Source organism: Saccopteryx bilineata, chromosome 9, assembly GCF_036850765.1.
Source record: "Saccopteryx bilineata isolate mSacBil1 chromosome 9, mSacBil1_pri_phased_curated, whole genome shotgun sequence".
NCBI classification, from domain to species: Eukaryota; Metazoa; Chordata; class Mammalia; order Chiroptera; family Emballonuridae; genus Saccopteryx; species Saccopteryx bilineata.
Window position 1 is genome coordinate 24471536 of NC_089498.1, and position 16211 is coordinate 24487746.

General features: G+C 51.4%; 1 protein-coding gene across 1 annotated transcript in view; it reads right to left on the reverse strand.

Annotated features, from left to right (window-relative positions):
* Positions 1 to 1122: 1122 nt before the first annotated feature.
* FA2H (fatty acid 2-hydroxylase) overlaps positions 1123 to 16211 on the reverse strand; it is a 47108-nt gene continuing 32019 nt past the window's right edge. The window contains exons 3-7 of the mRNA XM_066243772.1: positions 10663 to 10805; positions 9956 to 10062; positions 6680 to 6852; positions 4648 to 4900; positions 1123 to 2733 (exon numbers count right to left, since the gene is read on the reverse strand). Of these exons, the coding sequence (XP_066099869.1) occupies positions 2654 to 2733; positions 4648 to 4900; positions 6680 to 6852; positions 9956 to 10062; positions 10663 to 10805 (756 nt within the window). The 3' untranslated portion in view covers positions 1123 to 2653. The remainder of the gene's footprint in view (positions 2734 to 4647; positions 4901 to 6679; positions 6853 to 9955; positions 10063 to 10662; positions 10806 to 16211) is intronic.

A 16211-nucleotide genomic window follows, 5' to 3' on the forward strand; every position in this document is an offset into this window, starting at 1 on the left:
TGGGGCCAAGCCAGTGTTCCATTGCTCAAGCCAGTACCTTGGGCTTCTCATGCCAATGACCTTTGGGTTCAAGTTGGACAGCTTTGGGATTGCATGGATGATTGCCCTGCTCAAGCCAGCTACCCTGTGCTGATGAGCCCATGCTCAGAGCCAGTGACCTCAGGGCTTCCAACGGGCGACCTCAGCGTTCTGGGCCAACACTGTATCCACTTCACCACCACTGGTCAGGCTCAATCTTTTAAAAAGAGTTTTTTTTTTCCAATTAATATTTTGCTCAGACTTGCTCAACTTAAGACTTTTGTCTGGTGGACTTGCATATATATTTACAACTAGTCGATCCCTTCCTTTGCTCCTTTTTGTTTCTTCCTTCCCCTTGGGCTGGATGCTCCATGGTCAGATTTCCAGTGCCATCTAGGAAATGGGGGTTGTGATTTCTGCTGCTTGGAGCAGCCTGATTCGAGGGACAGATTCCAGGCGTTTGAGGGATAGGTGGCTCAGACATGTGGCACTTATCCCTAGGCTGGGAGCTGCAGGGATAAGCCACCACCTAACTGCTGGAGCAGGGAGAGGCATCAAGGGCACGGTTCCCTCCATGTTGCCTGAACCTTGCCAACATTAGTTTATGGCTGCTTCTGCGTCTGCCTCAGGCCTGCTCCCGCTTCCGCATCCGCTTCCGCTTCCGCTTCCGCATCCGCTTCCGCATCCGCTTCCGCATCCGCATCCTTGGGTCGACAAATCCAGATCCCACCTCCACCCGGCCTGCTGAACTAGATGCTGAGAATGGCAAACTTGGATCTGTATCTTGCCAGCTTCCTTGGGTAGTTCTGTTGTGGTGGCTGAGAAGACATCCTAAGAAGCTGTTTCACCTGACTGAGCTGGCCAGATGTTCTAGTTCCTACTAGCGGTATTTGAGAATCTTCCGCCTTTGTTTTAGGAAAGTCAACTGGAATCTCAGTTGGGGTCTGACAAATTCCAGAGAGAACATCTCCCCAGTGGTGTGCCAAGGCAGTTGATAGGAGTGACACCCCATATCTCTCCCCCCATTCTCCCACCCCCACATTCAGGCAGTGAGGGGAAATGCTGTCTGCAGAGACTTTTAAAACAGTAATAAAACCAGGTCAGAAAATAACAATTGGTCAGCTTTTTATTATTACCATGCCCCAGCAAGTCTACACAAGCTGGTCAGTGACAGGCATCCTCCCTGCTGGACGGCCACCTCCAGCCCTCACCCTACATGATAAAGTCCGGTGAATCCACATCAAGAAGTAGCAGCTAATCTTTATCAGTTTCTTTTAAAATGTTTTTATTTTTCAAAATATACAATTTATTTACACATTTATGTCACAACCATAGTTTGTATATTTATTCCAAAATCTTTAAATATCTCCACAGTAAACAGTACAAATCACAGGATCAAACTGCTTCTCTTTAGCCTTTATGGTCATCGGGATTTTTCTTTTACTGTTTTTTTTTCTTTTTTTTTTTTTACAAGTTTCAAGTAGTAATGGTTTGTGGGTAAGAAGGGAACAAAAATAGGACAACAGGTTTACGTAAGCTCAACACATAAGATTAGAAAGGCAATCAGAGCAGCTACTGGAGCATTTACATGTTTATAAATAAGACCCTCTAGTGAGCAGTGAGGGTTTTGGTTATGAGGAAGAAGGGGATGGAACCTCATCGGCTGGGAGGGGGTAGGGAAACAAATGGGGAGGAATATAAGGCACCAAATAAAGGCTCCTTCTTGGCCTAAGGAGGCACTGGCTGGAAGGGTCCTGAGTGAGGGGGGCAGGGGCCCACCTGTGCCAGGCAGAGGTCAAGAATGGCCAGGAATGGGGTGGGGCTCCCACCCACAGAGAGGCCTCCTTAGCCTCCCTTGGAGAAAAGCTGTGTGATTGGAGGCAGGGGAGAGATAGCTAGAGCAGCTGGTGGTTCCTAAAGAAAGGGGCCTAGGCTCCCGCCAGCCTCGATGTCAATGCCAGCTGGCCCTGGCCCGGCTGCACAGGCAGGTGAGGACCGGGCATGTGTCTCAGCCTGAGGCATCTGGTAGTACAGCTGGCATTGGTGATTGGCAGTGGACAAAGGCCCTGCCCTGGGAGCTGGGATGGCCTTTGGGAGGCATCATGCTATCTCTTCTGGTGAGAGCCCTTCATCCACCTCAGTCTTCACCACTCATCAGGAGAAAGCCAGAGCTATTAAATGTCCCCAGGAAGGGAAGGTGGGGAGGATCAGGGCCAGAGGCCCTGCAGACCCCACTCTTTGCCACAGAGCGTGGCTCCCAGGGAGCCCAAGGTACTAAGACACAAGTGGATCATAGGCCTGTCAGGAAGTCACAGGGGTCCGTTTCCTTCATTCCCCTTGAGCTGATAATGTTGGCCAGTTCCTAAAGCAGTCCTGTGGGCTAAGGCTCTGGGCAGAGACACTGATGGAGAGGCTGGGATGCTGCAGGAAAGACCTCGTCCCTGAGGGCCCTTTGGCCACCAAGTGGATGTGACCTTCCTGTGGTGGGTCAGGGGGGCAGTCTCAGGGTCAGTCTCAGTCTTCAGGATCTCCCAGCACCATTCACCAAGCCCATCCTGCCTGGCCAAGCAAACCTTCTTTGCAGGGTCTGGATGGGGCGGGGGAAGGGCAGGGGCCATAGAAGGGCTGGGAGTTGTCACTGCATCTTCAGGCAGGGTTCTTCTGGCATAAGGGTGTGGAAAAAGTAATCCCAAAGCTTAGTGCTGATGCCAAATCCTGGAGAAGGAGATGAATAGGGAGAAGGTGAGACACTGTCCAAGGAAGGGGATAAATCTGCTTGGAAAGGCACTCAGGGCAGGGCCAGCATTCGGGAAGATTCTAACACCTGTCCCCACTGGCCTTCCCAACTCTCAGGGCCATCCTGGCAGAAGTTAAGAGCAGGGTACTTGTGTTTCCAGTCTCCCAAGGATGCCACTGGAATAAAGCCAAATTCTTTATCTGGCCTGAACTCCTGGGAGAACCTGGCCCTGCCTGTCGTTTCCTCTTCTGTCTCTTTAAAGATGCCAAGTTTGTTCCTGTTCAAGGCTTTGCACCTGTTGCTCCTGAGATGCTCTTTCCCCAGATGCTGGATACGGGCTTCTCTTAATTTAGGTCTCAGCTCTAAGGGCATCTCTGCAGTGACTTCTTCCTGGACCACGTTATCTAGCACTCTGCCACCCAACACGGTAGCCACAAGCCCGCATGACTGCTAAGCACGGGAATGTGGCTAGAGCTACAGAGAAACTACATTTCTAATTTCATTTCATTTAAAAACTTATACTCAATTCAATCGCTGGAAATCTATAAAGCACATTCAGGGCAATTCAGGAACTGATTTTTTAATATACTGTAAATTTTATAAACTCTAAATAAACAGATGAAATATTTCCAGTGAAAAGGTAGCACCTGAATTGAGATGCACTGTAAGTACAAAATACACACCGGACAAGGAAGATAATATAAGGACAGGAATGTAAAACACCTCATTAATACTGTTTTATATATTGCCTGACCAGGCGGTGGTGCAGTGGGTAGAGCATCAGACTGGGATGTGGAGGACCCAGGTTCGAGACCCCGAGGTTGCCAGCTTGAGCGCGGGCTCATCTGGTTTGAGCAAAGCTTACCAGCTTGAACCCAAGGTCGCTGGCTCGAGCAAGGGGTTACTCAGTCTGCTGAAGGCCCGCGGTCAAGGCACATATGAGAAAGCAAACAACTAAGGTGTCGCAACGAAAAACTGATGATTGATGCTTCTCATCTCTCTCCATTCCTGTCTGTCTGTCCCTATCTATCCCTCACTCTGACTCTCTCTGTCTCTAAAAAAAAGAATACTATTTTATATTGATTATATGTCGATTTGATAATATTTTGGTCATATTTGGCTTAAATATATTATTAAAATTAATTTCACCTGCAGCGGTAGAGCGTCGGCCTAGCGTGCGGAGGACCCGGGTTCGAATCCCGGCCAGGGCACACAGGAGAAGCGCCCATTTGCTTCTCTACCCCTCCGCCGCGCTTTCCTCTCTGTCTCTCTCTTCCCCTCCCGCAGCCAAGGCTCCATTGGAGCAAAGATGGCCCGGGCGCTGGGGATGGCTCCTTGGCCTCTGCCCCAGGCGCTGGAGTGGCTCTGGTCGCAATATGGCGACGCCCAGGATGGGCAGAGCATCGCCCCCTGGTGGGCAGAGCGTCGCCCCATGGTGGGCGTGCCGGGTGGATCCCGGTCGGGCGCATGCGGGAGTCTGTCTGACTGTCTCTCCCTGTTTCCAGCTTCAGAAAAATGAAAAAAAAAAATTAATTTCACCTGGTTGTTTTTACTGGCTAATGTGGTCACTAGAAAATTGAAAAATCACATCTGTGATTTGTATATTTTATTAGAGCTGGACCCCACCCTGACTCTGTAGTTCCTCTAACATAATCTCACTTTATTCTCTTTGTGGCACTTACCACTGTCTGAAACGATCTCTTACTATCAACCAACTTCCGCTTTGCACAGCTCCCACACCAGAGGGTAGGATGGGGACCCCAGGCTGGCTTTATTGTCTGTGTTTCCCCAGTGGCCAGAACAGTGCCTTCCCTTGGCAGGGGCTTAATGGTAGCTGTCAGATAAATACAGCATTAAATGAGTGAGATTGGGAGGTGCTGGCCAATCCTTACCTGACTTCTGATGTGCAAAGTGATGCTTGACATGGTGGGCCTTCATGTTGTACAGGTAGGAGCCCTTGTGCGGGGAGCCGAAGTGCAAGTAGTAATGGGTCATGTCATAGAGGACGTAGCCCAGAAGGCCCCCGGCAAACACGGTGCCCCCCACTGCCTCGGGCAGGAGGAACTGTAAGATTGTGTAGAAGAGAGCAATGACCAGAGAAGCCGGCACAGGGGGAAAGACCAGGCGGGACTCGTCGAAGGGTGCCTGTGGAGGGAGAGGCTATGTGTCAGAGCGCAGCCAGGGGCCTGCCTACAGTCACAACGTTGATGTTCCCCATGAGGATGGAGCTGAGAGGCCCAGATATCCCAGTGAGGCGACAGCGACTTATCATGGGTAGGCTTGAAACTTTTAGTGGCTTTGGGGAGGGCCATGCCTGGAAGCCCTAGCGACCCAGTCCTGTTCCTAATTTCCAAGTCAGAATGGGACCTGGAGCACTGTCCAAGAACAGCACGGTGGATGTGATGTGGACAGGATGCTCATGGGTTAGTTTAGGGCCCTGATTTATATACTTAAGAGGCCACTTTGGCTCGGAAATTTATTAGGTGCTAGAGAGGAGCCGACCACCAGGTGGGGCACTTAGATCAGGGCCTGATGTCGTCTGGGAGGGTAACACCGGGCAGACTGAGGTGAGTGCGGCTTCACCTGGTGGGGTGCTACTAGAAGTGTTACCATACTTTCCCCACCCAGTCCTAACAGGGACCCTTCTTTGTTCCAAGGGGGTGCAGTGACATTCAACAAGAGAAATAGGCCTTAGACTCTGGAGTTTTAAAAGCCAAAGGCCTGGCAAGATTTTAGTAACTGCCTGGTGAGTATTTCTGAGCAGAGACGGACCTCCTTCCTCTGGGCTGGAAGAAAAGAGAGAAAGCAGGCAATAGTCATAGAGCAGGGGTCTCAAACTCAACTCAGCATGTGGGCCGCAGAGCAAGATCACAGCCGTTCGGCGGGCCGCACTAGGTCTACAAAAGGCAACTGTTACGCAACACTTTTCAGTGTCACAAAACGACCAGAAATTGTAGTTCGCATCACAACTGGTCGTTCAGTGTCACAAAACGACCAGAAACTGTAGTTCGCATCACAACTGCTGTTAACTAAGCTAATATCTAGCTAGGATGCTAGAGAAATGAAAAATACAAGTAGGCCCCTAGGCTTACTTAATTTTATCCAAAATATTTTGAACTTTGTGGATTAGTCTGCGGGCCGCACAAAATTGTTCAGCGGGCCGCATGCGACCCGTGGGCCGCAAGTTTGAGACCCCTGTCATAGAGTGATACTCTGAGGAGGGCCTCTCACCCTCAGGCCAGGGGCAACAGGACCAGTGGAGTGCCAGGAGCCACCTCCTGGAGCGGGCCAGGCAGGGGTGCCTGAGACAGGCTGAGAGCAGCATGTGCAGGGACAGCGGAATGCAGCTTCCTCTGGGCAGACCTGGCTTCTAGTCCCTGCCACTGAGATCTTCACATGGCCCTTTCAGAGCCCCGGGGTGGTGGGTGGTTGAGAGCACAGACTCTGGAATCCACAGAATGGGGCACGAGATCCTGGCTGTGACAGGTGTGACCTTGGGTGAGTTTCTTAATTTCCCCAAGCCTCAGTTTGCTGCTCTGTGAAATGGGAAGAACTGTAGCACCATCTGCAGAAGGAAGCTCCACAAGGGCCGTGATTTTTGACTCTCTTGTTCAATGGAATCTAGAACAGTGCCTGGGACAGAGTGAGCACTCAGTGGAATTGTGAATGAATGAACTGTTGTGAGGATTGAAGACAGATGGTACATGGGAGGCACCTGCCGAGTGCCTGGTGCCAATGACAATGGCATACAGACACACGTGCTCACGGTGTCCACGCCCAGTTCAGATCAGGACCCGGTCCTTCCTCTGAGCATCTTCAAATGCCCTATTTCCTCCTGTTCCTGGCCTGACTCCCACAGCGACTGGCAGCTCCTGTTAGGTGGCTGCAGCTGCCGGGCCCCGGGTGGGAGCCCGCCCTGCTCACCTTGTGGTGCTGGCCATGCAAGATGAAGTGCAGCGTGATGAGGTAATAGCTCTTGCTGGGGGGCTTCATGTGGAACAGGAAGCGGTGGATGAGGTACTCTGTTAGGCTCCAGAGGAACATCCCCAGCACGAAGAGGCCCGGGAACACGAACTCGGGCATGGCTACTGAGTACTCTGTAGGGTGGCAAGAGAGAGGCCAGGTCAGGGCAGATGGCTCCAGTGGGCAACAAGGCCTGGTGGCTCCACACATCCCATCTCACCACCCCCTCACCTTGGGGTCTGCTGCCCTCCGTCCAGCAGCTATGGGACCGGGCCACACTGCTGGGGCTCTTGGGAAGGAGGCTGTGAGGATCTGTGCTGGGCTTGGAGGGGTCCTCTCAGGGACCAATGGGACCACTGGCCAGAGATCTGAGCTCTTCACTAGGGTGACTAAGAGGAACAGCTGTGGCTGATGCTGGACTTTTGCCTGGTGCCATGGTTTGAATGTGTCCTTTTGAAATTCTTATGTTGAAAGATAATCCCCCAGGCGATATTAAGAGGTGGGGCCTTTGGGAGGTGATTGGCTCATGAGGGTAGAGCCCTCATGAATAGGATTCATGCCCTTATAAAAGAGGGCCCGTAGAGCTCCCTTCCCTTTCTGTCCATGTGAGTCAAAATGCATGGAAGTTCTAACCTGTGGTCTTACTTGTGCCCCCCTTTTCTTGATTCTCCTTGAAGGGGACAGGAGGGTCCCCCTTTGAGGGAGAAGCACCCTGTCCCCCACCCCTAGAGTGCAGAAGCTCTTCCTTGCTGCTTAGCTCTCTTGTCTTCAGGGAAAGGATTGGACCCTCTGGAGCATTTCTGGTCCCAGACTCTGTCTTGACCTTATCTGGGGCTCCCACGACCCAGTCCTGTTGGAGGCCTGCATCTCCACCTAGCATGCTACCTGGTTCCGGCCCGGGACTCGCTCTCACCCGCTCCCAGGCGCTGCTCTTGGGGCCATTCTGAATGTACAGAGCCCTTCTGCTTTCAAAACATTTTCATGCATGCAGCTAGGAATTTCAGCCTTGAGCTGGTGTCTCTGTTCAGCTTCCACTGCTTCTTGGCTCTCTGACTGTTCCGCGTGGATCCTTGTACACCCCTTGTCTAGCAGCTGTGTGGGGACCCTGCTCAGCCTCCCCTTGCCGTGTTCTGTGGCTCTTATCTTCTCTGCCTTGCCTGATGAGCTGGGAGGTCAGGGAGGCATGTGGAGACATAGCTTTCGTGCGCCATTGCTGGCACCACGGTCACAGGCTCTGCACTGGACTTTCATTAAACAGCGTATCTCAGCTCCGCAGATGCCTGTGGTTCTGACCTAGCATTCAAATCACGCTCCCTATCATGCAGAAGAGTCCCTTCCGATAGGTCAAGTCTCTGCCCGCTCCCTCACCCCAGCATCACCCCTGTTGGCCCATCCACCCCCGGACCTGGTACAGAGTGGCATCTCTAGAGGAATCCTGCAGAGGGACCTGGGCCAAAGCTCCAGCAGCCCCTCCCCCTCCGGCTGCCAGCCCTGGAGGCACTGCCACTGTTGCTGATTGTTAGGGGAGTGCTGGGTGGACAGTGGACGATTCAGTGAGCCGGCCTTCTGAGCAACAAGCCCTGTGCTGTGCCTGAGCTATTCAGTGTGGGCAGAAAAGGGTAACCTTGGCTCGCGGGGCATGCATCTTAACCCTTGGGGACCGGGAGCAGTTCTGGGCTCTCGGTAACTTCCCGCAGCTTGTTCCTCCCCTGCTACGTCCTGGGCCAGCTGGGAAAACTGAGGCTCCCATCACTGGCTGTGGCCCCTCTCGTTTAAACCATTCGGGTCCTCAACTTGCCACTTCCAGGAGAGGTGGGCAAGAGAGAAGCCTCAGCACGTGGGGAGAAGGAGCCTGCACCTGGCAGAGAGGGGCGCTCCAAAGGCCCACAGTCAGGAACAGGACCTGTGATTGGGAAAGGAAAGCCCACCTGAGCTACCCTAGCAGTCCTCTCCTGACTGTCACCTGACCTGGCCTCCATCTGAGCCACCTGCCATGGGCCAGCATGTCCCTGAGGCAGGCTGTGACAGGATGAACAGACCACTGGAGCAGGCAGCATGTACCTGGAGGCCCAAGATAGGTGGTAAGCTCGGGAGGCAGGCTGACAGAGTTCCCGCACCCAAACCCATGGGTGCCCTGAAAGACTTGGTCGCACAGGCTCTTTGGAAGTTGCCCCATGTCAGCCCTTCTCTCTGTCCCCCAGTCCCTGAAACCGAGGGCACCTGGCATCTACAGCCTAGCCACATGACACTGAATCGCTTGCTTGACTTCTCTGAGGCTCCTCATTTCTACAAGGGCATGGTGAGAGTACCTTTCTCGTGGGGCTGTCGGGAGGGTTAACAGAGATGGTCCCCGGAAGGCACCAGGTTTGGCACAGAAGTGCTCAGTAGAGGTTAGTGGGGTTGTTACTCCGAGCCAGGGGTTCTGCTACCTGGACCTTTGCCCAGCAGACACTTTAGGACACTCTCAGATCTTTCTCTCTCAGGTTCTACTCTGTGCTGTGTTCATGGACTGTTCTCAGTCTAGCTCTCAGCCATGCCACCTAGTGAATGACTCCACTTTGTTTCTTGACAATCTTAGCTCATACTTTTTCTAGTATTAGACTCAGTGATAAACTTCTTTCTTTATTGTTACATCTCCTGACAAAATTATTCCGTTTAGTTTCTGCTAATATGTTGCTGTACCTTTTTACTTTTTTATTTTATTTGTTTGCTTGTTTGTTTTTGTGACAGAGACAGAGAGAGGGATAGACAGACAGGAAGAGAGAGATGAAAAGCATCAAGTCTTCATTGTGGCACCTCAGTTGTTCACTGATTGCTTTCTCATATGTGCCTTGACCAGGGGCTACAGCAGACTGAGTGACCCCTTGCTCAAGCCAGCGACCTTGGCCTCAAGCTGGTGAGCCGTGCTTAAACCAGATGAGCCCACGCTCAAGCCAGCAACCTCGGGGTTTCGAACCTGGGTCCTCCGCATCCCAGTCCAATGCTCTATCCACTGCGCCACTGCCTGGTCAGGCACTTTTTTTTTTTAATTCATTCAGGGTTGGGGTTGGGGTTGGGGTTGAGGGAGTCGGACAACATTTTTCTTTGGAAGACTATTTCTACAGGTAGGTCTCACTTAAAAATATTTGTTATGTGGCTTTGGGTTCTGTTTTTCTCAGAAACTCAGTGCCAGAAAGAACAGCAAGGTCTCCCACCTCCAGGAGTCATGGGAGCAAGTCAGGAAGGAACCAACATTACCTGTGGTGAAAGAAGTGAAGAGTCGGACATTGCCCTGGGCGAGCGTTCGGTAGTGGGACCAACTGAGGTACAGCATGAGGGGCATCCAGACGATGGGGACGCTGTACCTGCAGGAGGGCCACCAGGTGAGATACATACATGCCTAGGGGCTTCCCCAAACGTACCTCTCGACTAGAGGGCTATGACATCATACCAAAGCACGCGCAGAAAGCACATGGAGACCTGGGGTCAAAGGGACACTGCTGGGGGGTGGGGAGGAGAAAACAAAAGAAGGGCCGTGAGGCTGCGAGTCTATCTGGCCATTCTCTGAGATGCGTGATTGACAGACTTTTCTGTCTGTGTCCCGGTGACTATGGGCTCTGGGCAGCTAGGTAGATGCTGACCTCTTATGGCAAAGGAGCCAAATGCAGGCAAAACTGTTCCCCTGGGCACTAAAGGCTAGAAACCCTTCATAGGAATGTGGAATAGAACAGGGGTAGCATTCAGAGTGGTTTCTGGCTATCTGTTGGGGTGTCACTTACTCAACGGACAAACCATGCATAGGAATGGATTATACCTATGGAATATTCCATTATCCTCAAGAGCTTACAGTATAGCTCTGGGCTCAGGGTTGGGGGTAGGACCCAAATGCTCCATCCCCAGTATATCTGACTGATACCATATCAGTAGAGATGGACAGCCCACCATGGGCTCAGCACAGGGCTCACCAGGCAGTCTTCGTGAGGGCCTCGATGAAATCTGAGTAGAAGAGGCGGATGGGCCTCATCACTGGCTGGTGGACCCACTCATCGTACTTCTCTCCCAAGTGGCCTACCTGCCACAGCAGGGGCTTCCGCCAGTCTACCAGATCCTGCAAGAGACAACGCCAGTGGACACTTGATGTTCAAACCTGCACACATTCATTCTCCTATCTCCTAGTTATAGTATCCCAGTCACCACCCTCTATCTCATGTGGTCTGTCTGGGGCTACCTAGCCTCTCGCTTCAGTGATTCAGGGCTGATCAAGCCTCTCAGCTCAGCTCCCGGCCACAGAAATGGGATCCAGGACAGGTACATGACCTAAGCTTGTGCAGTAAGCCATCAGACACCCTCTCTTCCTGCTGGAGTGGTTAGCAGAGCCTGCCTGAGGACTCAGTCAGCACAGAAGGTGGCCCAGCCAGGATCTAGAGACACCGAATCCAGGTGATGACACCTGAGCACCCAGATTCATCCATGCCTGAAGCTTGAAGTTGTGCCCACGACTCTTTAGGGACAAGAGCCAGTACATTCTGTACCAGGAATGAAATGGGTCCTTTCTCCTCTACCATCGGCTTTCTTCTTGGTGTTGGCCTGGGCGAGGCATTCATCCATCCAAACAATCATTCATTCAAAAAAGTGCTTGATATTTCATATATATTTCTATACTAGATGCTGGGAAGAATAAACAAGAATGTGAGAGATCATCTTTGCTTTGCAAAGTTTAGTGTTTAATCAGAATTCAGACTCTGCAGTCAGGCCTGGGTACAAATCCCAGCTCCATCACTTACTGTGTGCCCTTGAGAAAATTACTTGATCTCTCTGAGCCTCAGTTTCTCCAGCTATGAAATGGCAGTAATAATAGCGGTACCTGCATAAAGTGGTCAGCAGGAAGAGACATACCAGGCAAGATAGGTTACTGTGGATACAGGCAAGCTGAAGCTGGGAGGCAGAATGACTGGGTTCACGGTAAAAGAAAAGGGATTTGCAGAGAACCTGGGGTTTGGGTTGGAGCTCACACAACATGGAGACCTTGGTAAGCAGGAGAGGGAAAAGTGGGGGAGGGGACAGAGGCAGAGATGTGGAGTTGACAGTGATTGTAGCTCATTTAGTAACTTGACATTGATCTACGGGCAGCAGGAAGGAATCTGCTGAGGGTTTTAGACGATAGAGCACCCCCTACCAGGCCCAGGGGTTGGTACTTCACCCCCCAGGCCAGCTGTCTCCAAGGTAAGGATGTACACATACCTCATGGGTACTCACAGGCTGATCCCAGAGGCATGGGGAGGATATTAAAGACTCTGTTTGATATATTTATTTCATTTTTGAACTGTATTTGAATGTTTCCTCATGCACATAATACAAAAGTACATTAGTACATGCTAGAAGCTCACCTTCACACAGGCCTCCCTCCCAAAGCTGACTTGGCCCCAGCAGGTCTGCCGGCCCTGTCAGAGGTGGAGCTAGTAGCCCTGTCATCATAGCCTTGGAGCAGGGGCGTAGCGGTGTCAGGAGATAGGGAAGGTCACTGGGCATTCTCTCTGTGCCTGCAACCAGGGGAAAGGGCCCAAAGATGGTTGTGGTTTCCTGTTATGTGAACTTGCCAGTTCCCAGGTGCTGGCTGTCCTCCTGCTTCCCAGGCTGTGAGGTGACTCAGGTCAGCCTGGAGTCATCCCATCCAGAACCAGTTAAGCAAGACAATCATCCAAACCCTACCTAGTTGCTTGACTTTCTCCAGTCCACACATCTCCTTGACTTTATCCCTTGGATCTAGCAGGAAATCGAGTCATTGGGCACATGCTGTCTCATTCCTTGCTCTGCTTCAGATCTTTGCACTCAACAAACACGTATGTACATGCACATGTGCACACACACAGCACCACCACAAACCACCAGGAAAAAAAACTGGAGGAACCAGCTAGTGGCTTATGTTTACACCTTATCTTGAGCAGCCTACAGAGCCCCACCTCAGAAAAAGCTAGGCCAGGGTCGTGGTGAGAGCTTGAGGCTTTGTCCCAATTGCAACACTGTTGAAAGCTAACACTCACAGAGGATTTGTTATATGCAGGCATGGTTCTAAACACTTAATCATTTGATCTTCAGCATAACCCTAACTAGGTAAGTGCTACTATTATTGTTGTCTTGCTGATGTGGAAATTAAAGCAGAGTAACTTGCCCAAGGTTACCTAGTTATGTCTTTTTGATAAATTGGCCCCTTAATCATTGGGAAATACTGGTCCCTGGTAATCCTCCTTGTTCTGAATCTTTAATAGAGTCACACCAGGTTTCCTTAAGCATGACATTTGCATGGTCTATCTTTTCCCAACCTTTTACTTTCAAACTGTGCATAACTTTACATTTAAAGTGCATCTTTTTCAGACAGCATATAGTTGGGGCTTGCTTTTTTGTTTTTATCTTGTCAGATAATCTCTGCCTTTTAGTTGGAGTGTTTAGTCCATTTATATTTAATGTTGTTGTAGTCTCACCATATTATTATTTGTTTTCTGTTTGTCTTCTTTATTCTTCCTTTTTTGCCCTGTTTATATTAATCAAATATTTCAGAAATACTCTATATTATCTCCTCTAGTGACTTTTTAGTTATACCATTTTTCCTCCTAGTTGTTATTTTAAGGATAATATGCATTCTTAACTTATCACCATCTTTCTCAAATGAAAACCCTGGTTTTCATATGTTGTACAATGACTCTCTATGCCTGTTTTCATTTGTACACTTAATTTTAATTAACTACTTAGGCAATGAATATTTCCAGCTTTAGCTAGGGTGTGCCCAGGCAGGCCTTTTTTTATGAGCCTTGCAGTGACTTGGGCAAATTTTCACCTGCTGATCTATTTTGCTCATATTTTATAAAGAGAGTAGAAACAGCCTAGGATTTATAAACTTATTTTGCTTGAGACCCAGGAAAAAATGTCTAGGTAAGCAGCAAGCTGGGGAGTGGGGAAAGGAGGCTCTTACTCCAGGACCAACCAACCCCATCTCAAGAATCACTTAAGCGCCTTGGGCCTCAGTGTCCTCATCCATAAAATGAGGAAGAGGTCAGTAGGCCTGGATTTCTTTACTTACAGGAAGGCTTGTTTTTCTCCCCCTGGAATAGTGGGCTGGGACTCTAGTGGTGAAAATATAGGTATTGGCCTTTGAGGACTGAGGAAAATGCTTGCAAGAAGGTGAGCCTTCTTGGGATTCCTCCTGGGTGGTGCTTTAGCTCCAGGGGTAAAGTGGCCTTCCCTGAGCACCAAGAAGGGCTACCTCACAGAAATACACTGGGCACTAGACGTGGAGCCTGGGTTTGAGGCCGTCCAAGGTCAGCAAGCTGGTCAGAGGCATCCTTAATACCAAGTCTAGACAGCAAGTCCTCCACCTGTATGGTGGCCATTACCTGCTAGTCTATGAGGGAGGAACCAAAGCCATCAGATGGGCAAGAGGACATCAAACGAGAGACCCTTGTGTTCAAGGGTGCTGAGGGATGGGGGGGCTGGCTTTGTTCCCACCACACCTGTGTACAAACACCTCTGCATCAATCTGGCTTTAGCACTCCACACCCGCTCTGTACTTTTATTCTGTTATCTTCAGGATAGGGTGTAAGAGACTCAAGATAAACTTCCCTTTCTACTTTACCTGGCAGAGGACCCCTAAGCTAACCCTCCCACAAATGGCTCTCTTCCTCTCAAGCTGGTGCCTGTCCCACCCCACCCCAACCTCCTAAGGCTCAGGGGACACGGGGAAGGCATCGGCAAAGGTCTGCCAGCCTCAGTAGGAGGTTGGGTGGGGGAAAGGAGTAGGGAACAGGCCATACCGCCAGTTCTTAATCATCTGAGGGATTCCATAGCAACCTTCACAAGAGCAAATCTTCCTTTTACAGCTTTGGAACCTGATGCTCAGAGAGGGCAACCTATTCACTCTGTGTTGCGCAGCTAAAGTGGGACTGTATGGATCAGGGTGAGGGGCCCTTTGGTGAACTGAAAGACCCCAAGCAAAGGCTGGGACCCAAAAAGCACATGCAAGTCCAGGGAGAGTTTGGCCAAAGCACCTAGTGCCAACTGTGTGTGTCTCATTCTCCACCCCCACCCAGCACTGCCCCTGCCCCAATGGGGGGGGGGAGGGCCTGGCCTCTCCCGGCTATGCCAGGAATGCAGCCGCAGCAGGGCCAGGCGGGGGAAAGGGCAGCCACTGCCTGCTGCCCAGAGGGTGGGTGGAAGGGCGTGCACGCTGCCCGGCTGGGCAGGGGGCCTCCTTTGCTCTTCCCCCTTCCCCACTTGCCAGATCCACCTCCTCCTGGGCAGGGCAGGAGCCAGGTGGCACAGGACTCTTTCAAGGGGCAGCCCCAGCTCAGGAGCAGAAAGCTGGAATCTGCTTCTCTCCCAAGGGGACAAATGTGGGGAGAGGGGTCAGCTGCTCTGTGCCAGCAGCTCTTCCCACGAGCACAGCTGAGAGCCAAGGCGATTGTTTAAAAGAAATGTCTACTCAGACCCTAGATCTCCCAGCTCCAGGGCAGCTTTCTGAGCCAGGAAGGAGGGGATGGGCTTCCAACCAGTGGGGGCTGGTGGTGAGAGGAGTGAGGACAAGAAGCTCGACAAGAATTCCAGGACATATTGTTTCTGCATCCTTGTCACAGGCCCCTGGGCTCAGATTTCACGTCCATTATCCTTTGTAAGCCATGATTTTGAGAACTAGGGCCTGCAACTACTTCATTTTACAGATGAGGAGACAGAGGGCAGATGCTCAGCTGTATATGCTGGAGGTGGGACTGCACTTCAGACCATCTTAACCCAGCACCAGGAGGCTATCAGCCGGTTCAGGAACCTGGTGGCTGTGAATTTCCTAGAAGAGGCTGCGAGGGACCCGGCAGGAATGCTTAGTGCGAGGGTCCATCTGGGTTCTTGGTGGCCTGGCATGGGTGGCTTCTCTAACTGGGAGCTCCGGTCAAGTCCACAGAGGCAGTTCTGCACCACCTGCCTCCTCCTTGTACCCCAATGATGGGGTGGCTGCCCCTGTGAGGGTTCAGGGAGATGAGAGTGGATGGCGAAAGCAGGGAGCGAAGGGGTCAAAGCCTAGGAACAGAGAAAGGATAGCCATGTCCCATGCAGAATGCCAGTGTGACCTCTGTCCCTGGGACAGAAGAACAGCAAAGCCCCTCCCATTCTAAAGTGGAGTAGGCTGGTCTTTCACTGGCAGATACCCTGCTGTATGCTCTGCAGGACCCCCCTCTGGCAGCCCTACACCATACGGGGCAGGAATAATTTCCTCCATTCTGCTGAGGGAGAAACAGAACAAAGCTGCCTGTGGTCACCCGGCGGCATCTCCTGACTCGCGCCTGCCTTGTCCACAGCCCTGGCAGGATGCCGAAGTCAGCACCCAGCCCACCTACCTGGTTTCTCCCTCGGGGAGGTGGGGTGCTGTATTTTTTTAGCACTCCTGAACCCTTTGGAAGAGGGGCTAGGAGCTCTGGGCAAGGGGGCAAGCAGGGAGAGAATTTGATACCCCGGCCCGGTCCAGCAATGACAC